Below are 10,460 nucleotides of genomic sequence, written 5' to 3'. Positions count from 1 at the left end.
ATGGCTCGTGGAAAGATTCAGCTTAAGAGGATTGAGAACCCGGTTCACAGACAAGTGACGTTTTGCAAGAGGAGAACTGGTCTTCTCAAGAAGGCTAAGGAGCTCTCTGTGCTATGTGACGCCGAGATCGGTGTTGTGATCTTCTCTCCTCAGGGCAAGCTCTTTGAGCTCGCTACTAAAGGGTATTAACTATACCTCATATATAGTGTTCATATTCGTATTTGTGTGTATATGTGATGAAAGAGTAATTTATATATATGGGAATTTGATTTAACATTAGAACGATGGAGGGAATGATTGATAAGTACATGAAGTGCACTGGTGGTCGTCGTGGTTCTTCTTCTGCTACTTTTACTGCTCAAGAACAACTTCAACCCCCAAATCTTGTACGTATAATATTTTCTCTTCCGTTTTCACTAGTTATTATGTTGGGATTGATTATCAAACGTATTTTTTTTTTTTTGGAACTTTTGAGGTTGATAAATAACAGTATATAGCTCAACGGTCTTTAATCACTGCATTCCATTTCGTTATTTTGGGGTAATTAGTCTTTTTTTTGTTCCGCAAAGGTAATACTATATTATTACTTTTGTATATAAATTATAAAATGATACACGTGTTGACATGCAAAGGGAAACTCTGTTGGACGTTATTAATTGATTTGAAATTAAAATACTCACGAAGTTAGGTAGGGCACCTGATTCCGATTCTACATGAAATAGTTAGTGAAGTACAACATTCAATGCACCTAGCTCTCCCATTCTCTGAATTAGTATTCATTTGTCGATTACGACTAGTGTGAGAAACTGACATATTGTGGAACGTTGTACTAGCAAGTAAAAAAAGTGGAAACAAAACAAGTCAAATTAATTACTGTTAAAGTAAAAGATGCTTAGAGGCAATTATATACCCATATTACAATTTAAAATACTTGTATATCTTTGGTTATTCAGTCACATCTTTAAAGGAAGTTGTACTATTGGTTTATAATCAGCACAACCTTTTGATAAAAGTTGATAAAAGTTGCTATGACCACTTTATAAAGGTTGCCCTAAACTGTTGTTATTGACAAGCTCTGAGCTACTGTTATTTTATTGATTCATATACGTATTTTATGTTCTTGAGTATATGTGTGTACGCACATATGGTCACTAATTGGAATTCAACATCTTCCAAACAAAATTCATCCACTTTAAAATACTATGACTTACAAATTATTAATAAATTTTATTTTTCTAGGATCCAAAAGATGAGATCAACGTGCTTAAGCAAGAGATTGAGATGCTTCAGAAAGGGATAAGGTATATTATACATATTGATTATTTACATACTATCTCCTTACTAAGGTGTCTATATGGGTTTATAAATGCATATACGTATAAGTAAATAGAATAAAATGGATTCAGGTATATGTTTGGAGGAGGCGATGGGGCGATGAATCTTGAAGAACTTCTTTTGCTTGAGAAGCATCTTGAGTATTGGATTTCTCAGATTCGCACTGCTAAGGTATACATCCAATAATGCATATATATCATACATATGTTAGGGAGAATATTGATAATAAAGTATTGACTAGAACAGTTTATATGTCAAATTTTCAGATGGATGTTATGCTTCAAGAAATTCAGTCATTGAGGAACAAGGTAAGCACACAAAATCATTAGAAATTCAGCTTTATACCAGTTAAATATATGAGTCAAGATTTTGGTTGATACGAATCGAATACAAAAAGTTAAATTATTGTAACATAAGATTAGTTCTTTTTGTTTTTGTGTGTAAAGGAAGGAGTCCTCAAAAACACCAATAAGTATCTCCTCGAAAAGGTAACAACATCACTAGTATAACATTGATCTACTTCATAGAATATTTTGTGAAATTGAAGATCTTTCCGTACAACTATATCCATATTATCTCTTAAAGCTAGACGACGCACTATTACGATGATCTTTTTAGATTACTTTTGCTGAAATATTGTCTAATGATTTGTTATGTTGTTTTGTGTTGGTAAATGAATGCAGATAGAGGAGAACAACAATAGCATATCAGATGCTAACTTCGCAACAATGGAGACTAACTATTCTTATCCACTAACCATGCCAAGTGAAATATTTCAGTTCTAGACCATAGGGTATTTGAAGACTATGTCTTACGAATTTAAATAGCCTTGGTAAGTCAAATATAGTGTTGTTAAATCACACATAATTATAATAAAGCCTGTGGAACTTTGCTAGGCAGTTGAAAATCTATCTGTATGTTTTTTTTCCTCTGGTTTTTCATTTGTTGGTGTGAACATGAAATAACTACAAGTGTGGTGTGTACTTAAACTCTTTCTAGTTTCTATCTATGTTCTGGATTTATGGATTATTTGGTTTTGGGTTTGATCGATGCTATCCTCTTTTTTAGTGTAATTTAAATGTTTTTCTTTCTTTTTTTTTTTTGGGTGCAAATTTGTACATTGTTATCCATGATGAAAAATATAATGTCGACAAATGATATTCTATGGAAAATAAAAATTTGTGATCTTTCTCCTATGGCCTACCAAAAAAAAAAAAAAAAAATTGTGATGTTTGATTCGATTCCAAAACTGATCATGAGCATGAAATTTGAAACAAAAATAAACAGATGTGGAACATTTTAACTATCTACCATTTTATTGGGAAATAAAAAAGACTTACCATTTATTTAAGTCCCACTTTTTATTACACAATCTGAGAAGTCAAAACATTAAAGTCAACCCTGAAATTAATGACACGGTAAATCTTCAACCATCACTTGTAATAGAAGAGACTTATTTGATGCTTTCTCTGCCCTCTTCTACGACATAATTGGTCTTCACTATTTAAGCGTGGAAGCGTATTAAACGTCATTGATAATAACGATGAATTTTAATACAGCGTTTTTTCTGTTTTTTTTTTAAAAAGTGATCTTCATGGTTTACTTTTTTCTATATCAGTCAACCACAAGTATTTACGATAATTTTACATGATGAGCTTGATGAAATAGTTTGGGTGTAAATTATACATACATTTTGTTTTTCATTGTTGAATCTAGAATTCACACAATGAATTTATTTAAGTGGGGAACAAATTCACTTAATATCTCTTTCTAAAAACTGGATTAAAGCTAGAAAATAAAGAGAGGTTATGATCTCTTGAAGAAAAAGTTAGGGTTTATCTCAAGAACAATGAAGAATTTAGGGCTTTTGTATTAATTGTCGGATGTCTTACAAGGAGGAGGTATCCTTCTATTTATATGAATGCATTAATTACAAGATAAATCTATTTTCCTTAAATCTCAGATTGAAGATATGGTAAACTTCCTCTTTTGATGACCAAGTCGGGCTCATGGAGGCAGTTGAATGACTTCGTCGGGTTTATGCTTATAGACCCGTTTAGCTGTCCCAAAAGAGAGGATTCCTCGGTTTAGTTGATGAGCAGAGTTACTCGGTTTACCTTCGGTTTAAGTCGATATGTCATGGGTGCTAAATCCCGCACCAACATTCATCTAATTCTTTGGGTTTTCAATATACATTAATTGCTACATTTTAAAATGTTTCTCAAACATTTTGGCTCATACAATTTACATATCTAAAATAATGTAGAATAATTCTGTAGACATGCATGAAGAAACAAAACATGTATACGGTAATACCTATTGTGATTATCATCACTACTGGCTATTATTACTGTGTGGTAGAAGACGGATAGAGACATTTATTACTCTTCACCGAACCCTTTGCCTCTCTGTCTATAAATGTGTCCAATTCCATATTTTTCTTCACCCCAAAAATTAACCCAACACAAAACTATACTTCACAATGGCTTTCCACTTCCGGCAACTTTGCTTTTCCTCAGCTCTTCTTGCGGTGGTTATTCAACTCCTTCATGGTGTCTCCAGCCAACTAGTTGTGGTTGAGGAACCTATTTCTGCTCCTCCGCCTCCATTGGTCGACCTAAACGGCGGTCCTGGTTATGGCATTGTTCCGGCGCTGTTTATCTTCGGTGACTCTCTTATAGACAATGGGAATAACAATAACATCCCTTCCTTTGCCAAAGCCAATTATTTTCCTTACGGCATCGATTTCAATGGCGGTCCGACCGGTCGGTTCTGCAATGGTTTAACCATGGTTGACGGGATTGGTACGTTTATTTAATTTTAAAAATCTTCTTTCTCTTCAAAACATGTTTTCTATCCTCCTTCAAAATGGGGGAAAAAATGAATACAGATTAGATGAGGCTGCTACATGAAGTGTTATAAAATGATGCATGCATGCACTGATAATATAGCTCAACTATTGGGGCTGCCATTGATTCCTGCGTACTCGGAAGCTACCGGAGATCAAGTACTTCGCGGTGTCAACTACGCTTCTGCAGCCGCCGGAATTCTTCCTGACACCGGGGGAAACTTTGTAAGTTGAACTTTGTAAAAATATTCGTAACTTGCAGATTTCCTTGCCAAAAAAGGTTGCATGTTACACATACTCTTTTTGTTTTAGGAAATGTATGTTTGCCCGAATAGAATAGATCTACTTGTAAGTTGTATCTCTAATATAATTAACCAGCCAATATTTATATTAGAGGTAAGCACTTACATGATTTTGAAGTTTATCTAAATTTCTGTTATGATCTTACAAAAAAAAAAACGTAAATCTCAAATTTATTTCTTTGTGTGTTTTAATAACTTGAAGGGCGGCTTACTAACAATCACGTAGCTTGTATTTGAAACTGGTTATTGAAGGACAACGAAGGTTAAATCATTAATGAAATGGTTTTTCATATTTTGATTTCAAACTGATAAATTATTGATTTTTATTTAATTTCAAAGAATGTTAAATCATCGATTAGAAAAAGACAAAAAAAAAAGACAAAAAATAATCAATCAAACCAAATATTTACTTTCAGTGGTGGTCACATCACATGAGGTTCATGATTTACATATAGTTCCCAAGAAAAATGGTTGTTGCATGCAGCGGCTAAATGCGAGGATTAATTACGTAACGTTGATTAGTTTGATGATTTGATTTGGTGGTCAGGTGGGGCGCATACCTTTCGACCAGCAGATTCATAACTTCGAGGCAACGTTAGATCAGATAGCGGGAAAGTCCGGTGGTGCAGTGGCCGTTGCGGATTCGGTGGCTCGAAGCTTGTTCTTCATTGGAATGGGAAGCAACGACTATCTCAACAATTACTTGATGCCTAATTTCCCTACCCGTAACCAATTCAATTCCCAACAATTCGGCGATCACTTGGTTCAACAATACACCAACCAACTCACCGTAATACATCAAAAACACCTCTCATACTAAGAAATAAGCTATAACATGTAATAAAAACTGTTGTTCTTTTTTTCTTTTGGTAATGCAGAGACTGTATAATCTCGGTGGTAGGAAATTTGTAGTGGCCGGACTTGGAAGAATGGGATGCATTCCAAGCATTCTAGCTCAAGGAAACGACGGTAAATGCTCCGAAGAAGTGAACCAACTTGTTGTTCCTTTCAACACAAACGTCAAAACAATGATCACTAATCTCAACCAGAATCTTCCGGATGCTAAATTCATTTACCTCGATATCGCTCAGATGCTTGAAGACATTGTTGCTAACCAAGCAGCTTATGGTAATTACAACAAACGCTAAACTAGCTAAACCCACTCTAACTAACATCGATAGCTAATATAATGGTGTGTTGTCGTTGTATATATAGGGTTTACTACAATGGACAAAGGATGTTGTGGGATAGGAAAAAACAGAGGACAAATCACTTGTCTTCCCTTTGAAACGCCTTGTGCTAACAGAGATCAGTATGTGTTTTGGGACGCTTTTCATCCTACGGAGAAAGTTAATCTCATAATGGCAAAGAAAGCGTTTGCTGGTGACCGCACTGTTGCATATCCCATCAACATTCAGGAACTGGCTAGTCTCAGTTAGTAGAGATACCATCCATTATGAAAGCTATGAACAAGAAATATGAAGTCTTTGTAACTTTTTTTTCTTGTAAGGTTTTGAGTCAAATCTGTTTTTCCTTTTAAGACGTTTTGAAAACATTTACTATGTCACCAAACGGTCCAAATCAATCTACTTGTTGTTGTCTTTTCTTTTCTTAACAAATATATATATATCAATTATGAAATTATAAAAAACCATATACATATAATAACAGCTGTCCAAAGCTCAAACTAATTAATCTCTGAAGGCTATGGAGCTCCGGACATATACTCTTACCATTTTAAGCATCAGCAAACCATAAAATTAGGGACATAATTTACCGCCGGAGACACCATAGCCCCGGTGACTAGGCACCGTGAAATGGCGGAGCCGTCCTTCTTGCTCTGTCAAGTAATCTGCCATTGAGAACTCATCCTCCACTTTCCTATCCACATCGTGCACAAACACATCCGTCGTCTCTCCTTCATCCTTCCATCTCCTCGCCATCATCCCCGCCGTATAAATCGCCGTCATCCGCCCCAGAGCTTCTTCATGAAACCCCGTCGGAGCATCAACCATTATCAAATCCCACTCTGTTTCGTAAACCACCTCAGGTAAGCCTTTCAACGCAAGATCGCACGCGGAAACCCTAGGATCAGTCGACACGCTATGGCACTCTTCTTTATCTCTCGCCGCCGCCATCAGAGCCTCCGCGTCTCTTACCTTGGTATTGTACCGGACGTGGTACGATTCCAGAGAAGGGAACTTCTCAGCGATTTGACGGATCCATGACTCGTTTTCTTCTAAGAAAATGGTTCTTCCTCCGTAATTTAACGTCGACCACATCAAGCTGTCGTAACCAAGACCAAACACGAGGAAGTTGCACGGCGATTTCTTCTCTAAGACCTGATGCAATTTTTTTTTTTTTTTGTGTCATTACAATTCACACTATCTTAGAACACGTACGGCAACAACAATATAGTACTAAAGATTTAATTACGGTTCACATTCATGACTACTAGATTTGAATGTGATGATCCGGTAGCAACACTAGTACAAGTGATTAATTAGACTAGGGGGTAAGTGACTAATTGAGTTCTTGATTTGGAATAATTAACAATTGAAATTGCATGTAAGTTTAGTGTTTTGTTACCTTCTTGGTGACGGAGATTTCGGAGTGTGTTTGCTGGGGAGTGACATTGGAGGCGGCATAGTGGATCAGAGCGTCGGCAAGCGAAGGAGGGATCTTGTTACAACTTACGGATTCTTGGCTATGTGATTTAGTCCCGGTGGAGGAGTTGGAGATCCGGAGAGTCTTGTTGTCCGGAGGCTGAATTGAAGAAGACGGTGAGAAACTGGTTCTGGTGATGAAGAAGAGAGTGATTAAGACGAGAGATGCGAAGCTAGAGAGTATGTGTTTCAGGGTAATTGAGAATGGGAGATTAGTGGTCATTGTGAGAGGCAGAGAGATTGTGTTCAAAGAGTGAGAGAGACGTTACGGTTTTCACTGCAGCTGAAGGGGGTTTATTGTGTACTTAAGGGGACAAAGAGACAAAATATTTTAATTTTCTCTTTTTCTTTCGAGCATTGTCCATGTGTGTTGGTTTGATTGTTGTTGTGTCCTACATTGATTCGTCGATACTAGCAATAAGAGTATCATAATTAAATTGAGGCGTCGGTGTCATCATCACCTGATTGGACCAAGTTTGAAATAGTTAAAGCGTTTTAGAGTAACAGTTACGAACTACAATACTACTTTTTTCACTCCATTACAAATTACAAGTCAAGTTATGTTTTCAATAAATTAAAATTTCATTTTTTTAATTGTAAAACACTGTTTATAGGAAACTCCGTTACAGTTTTTTAGCTGAGATATTTTCTTTGGGGTAATTACCCTTCCTTGTGCAATTTCAATGACAAATATCTCTATGAGTAATTAAGGCACAAGTCAAGTGACTCCATATACATAGTAATATTTTAGAAGCGAAAAACCTAAATTAAGCGACAAGTCTAAGCGGTTCATTAAGCGAAAAAGGATGAAGATTGTTAGGGGTGCGGCGGCAGAGTGATAGGTTTGAAAGTGAATGATCTCTTCTCTCTTATCTCTTCTCAGTCCCTAATACAAACGATGAACCTAACTGATAAGATCGGAGTTACAGACTTACTTACAGTTCTCCTCTCTTATCACCATGAACAGAGACGCAACTCTGATCTAACAAACAACATCAATGTGATCACCCAGGATATTGTTTACAATAGTAATCTATCTCTAATTATACTCTACATTGTTCTTAATCTTCTCTTTAGGTCCTCACACGTGCCTCTCATGTGCTTATCACAGAGCTCTGATGGGGTTGTTACGGACTTGACATGTGATGGGCAACGTAGCTTGAAACTTCATCTGTTCTTCGATAAAAATTAGGGTTCGAGTTGAGAGGTCTGATTTTGGCAGCTATGAGTTGATTGCACTGCAAGCAAGATAGAAATATTGAGGACTGCATAAAGCTTCTGCATTTTTCTGAATACGAATACGTTTCTGTTCTTAGGAATATACTCGGGCAACTTTGGGTGTGGCCATTTGGCCAAATTTGTTTTTTTTATTCTTTTCTTTTAACCATGGCAGAATCATATTTTCAGGTATTTTCATCTTATGCGCTTCTCTGTTTTACATGTATATCTCTGTTTTGCTACTTTTTTGGGGCTTGGTCGATATGTATATAAAACACACACAACACCAGGAAAACGGAAAAGCCAATCTCATTATTCAGATGTTTTACTACAATCCAAAATCAAAAACTTCTGATACAGCCGTTTAGGCTTTTTACCTGCTATAGAAAATCTATAGACTTTAAAACAAAATATGCTAAAAAACCAAAAACCTAAGTTCAGAGCCTAAGGTTGACCACATAATGTGTATGGTGTTCCTTTTTTCTTTTTGGTGATTTTACATGACGGCTTAGAGAGAACATCATCCGTCACAGCCTCAGGCCAAAGCGCCGTAGAGCCTTCACAGCAATTCGGAAGACAGTTCTTGATGGAATGGTTTATAAAAAAAAATAAGAAACGAGAAGCCAAAAATAATCAAATATCTAACTATATTTGTTTCCCAACTAAGACTGCTACTTTAAAGTTTTAAAAAGGTAAAAGACTTTTTTGCAAGTTTGGTGTAATGGTTATTGCAGGGCTTTATTTTAATAAAGCCTATGAGAAGAGCTTGTAGGTTCTTGCTGAAAGGATAATGTGTCTCATTCCTCCAATGGGTGCAAGAATTGCTATCGAGATTCCAACGACTATTGCTAGCTGTTGTTGTTAGTTAAACAAACGGATTAATAAAGAGTTAATTTCTTGGGTTAATTAGCTTGTGACTGAGAGAGACTTGTTAAATCAAGAAAGAAAGACTAACCCAAGAGCAAAACCAATGGATACTATATCTTTTTGGTCGCTTCATGATCAACCATATAATGCAAGGCAACTGAAAAATTAAAAGAGGTACTCATTATCCATCTTTATAATATAATGTTTGTAAAGAACTAGATATATTTGTCTATGGTGACTTACGAAGTATGAGGTTGATGAGAAGACGAGGCCACCGAAGAACCCTAAAAGACCTCCGAAAAAGGGGATACAAACTGCTACCAGACAAATCAATGCTGCACAAAACCAAGAAATCTCAGTTTCCATTTCTCCAGGTTAAAAAAAAAAAGAAGCTAAATGAGTACTAACCAACATATGTACTACGTGCCACTAGACGCAGCATTGCTGAAGGAGTGAATTTCAGTGTCTTCACAAGATACGACTCTATGGTGTCAAACACGGTCATAGCAAAAACCTGTCAAGATGATCATTGTACTCAAAGTTGGAGAAACTTTTTTCTCAAGGGAGCAAAAGATATATTAAAAAAAAAAAATAAATAAATAAGACCTGATAACTTCCAATGACATGGATAAAAACCATGAAATTAGCAGCAGCTATAAGCCAAACTGGTCTCTCTAAGGAAATGAGAACATCATCCTCAACATGAACACCAAAAGCCCAATAACCGGAGATAGCCACAAAGAGGTAACAAACAATGACGATTATGTAAGCCACGACAACTCCTTTCCACATTGGTTTCTTGGAAGGGACTTCAGGTGTTGAAGGAATAGTGGCTTGTATCTCAAGCACCACACTGTGTCCTGCAAACGCAAACGCTATGGTTCCAACGCCGTTAAATGCATCAAAGACCATTGATGCCACCGTGTCTCCTCTGACGCCGTAACTTGACGGACGGTGTTGCGTTCCTTTAGCTATTGACACTACGGACGCTATCATTGAGTAACTGCACCAACAAAAAAAAAATCAAATTTTCTTAGATATATAGATCACAAAACAAAACGTAAATCTTTTGTCTTGTTTTATGTTGGGTTTGGTGACAATACAGGAAAGACATGAGGGCGGCGAGGAGAGACACGATCTTGATCGAGTTGAAATCAGGAGATTGAGAGAGCACAAGTTGGAGGGCGGCGAATCCTAAGATGTAATAAGTCTGACGGATATGTT

The 10,460-nt window shown here is 36.4% G+C and overlaps 4 protein-coding genes across 5 annotated transcripts in view; 2 read left to right on the top strand and 2 right to left on the bottom strand.

Moving 5' to 3' along the window:
* LOC104701825 (agamous-like MADS-box protein AGL12) overlaps positions 1-2,385 on the top strand; it is a 3,834-nt gene extending 1,449 nt beyond the window's left edge. Inside the window, exons 1-7 of one of the 2 annotated variants that reach the window (XM_019227250.1) lie at positions 1-182; positions 281-386; positions 1,240-1,301; positions 1,407-1,506; positions 1,602-1,643; positions 1,782-1,823; positions 2,019-2,385. In XM_019227250.1, the coding sequence (XP_019082795.1) occupies positions 1-182; positions 281-386; positions 1,240-1,301; positions 1,407-1,506; positions 1,602-1,643; positions 1,782-1,823; positions 2,019-2,120 (636 nt within the window). In that variant the 3' untranslated portion in view covers positions 2,121-2,385. Of the gene's footprint in view, positions 183-280; positions 387-1,239; positions 1,302-1,406; positions 1,507-1,601; positions 1,644-1,757; positions 1,824-2,018 lie in introns of both variants that reach the window. The other variant, XM_019227249.1, reaches the window with a different exon arrangement.
* Positions 3,777-6,088, top strand: LOC104701824 (GDSL esterase/lipase At1g71691). Its single transcript, XM_010417565.2, has 5 exons — positions 3,777-4,139; positions 4,287-4,408; positions 5,033-5,275; positions 5,364-5,613; positions 5,701-6,088. The coding sequence occupies exons 1-5, from the start codon at positions 3,818-3,820 to the stop codon at positions 5,922-5,924; spliced, it is 1,161 nt and encodes a 386-aa protein (XP_010415867.1). The 5' UTR covers positions 3,777-3,817; the 3' UTR covers positions 5,925-6,088.
* LOC104701823 (glucuronoxylan 4-O-methyltransferase 3) lies at positions 6,030-7,437 on the bottom strand. The gene is made up of 2 exons (XM_010417564.2): positions 7,075-7,437; positions 6,030-6,827 (listed from the first exon to the last, which is right to left on the bottom strand). Exons 1-2 carry the CDS (start codon positions 7,372-7,374, stop codon positions 6,246-6,248), a joined length of 882 nt encoding a protein of 293 aa, XP_010415866.1. The 5' UTR covers positions 7,375-7,437; the 3' UTR covers positions 6,030-6,245.
* Positions 8,665-10,460, bottom strand: part of LOC104701821 (lysine histidine transporter-like 5) — a 3,756-nt gene continuing 1,960 nt past the window's right edge. The window contains exons 4-9 of the mRNA XM_010417563.1: positions 10,340-10,457; positions 9,843-10,239; positions 9,645-9,750; positions 9,480-9,571; positions 9,325-9,393; positions 8,665-9,221 (exon numbers count right to left, since the gene is read on the bottom strand). Coding sequence (XP_010415865.1) covers positions 9,123-9,221; positions 9,325-9,393; positions 9,480-9,571; positions 9,645-9,750; positions 9,843-10,239; positions 10,340-10,457 — 881 coding nt within the window. The 3' untranslated portion in view covers positions 8,665-9,122. The remainder of the gene's footprint in view (positions 9,222-9,324; positions 9,394-9,479; positions 9,572-9,644; positions 9,751-9,842; positions 10,240-10,339; positions 10,458-10,460) is intronic.

The sequence above is a fragment of the Camelina sativa genome, chromosome 7 (genome assembly GCF_000633955.1).
Source record: "Camelina sativa cultivar DH55 chromosome 7, Cs, whole genome shotgun sequence".
In the NCBI taxonomy this organism is placed as follows: Eukaryota; Viridiplantae; Streptophyta; class Magnoliopsida; order Brassicales; family Brassicaceae; genus Camelina; species Camelina sativa.
Note: the sequence above shows the minus strand (reverse complement) of the source record. Positions and strands in the feature narration are given on the sequence as shown.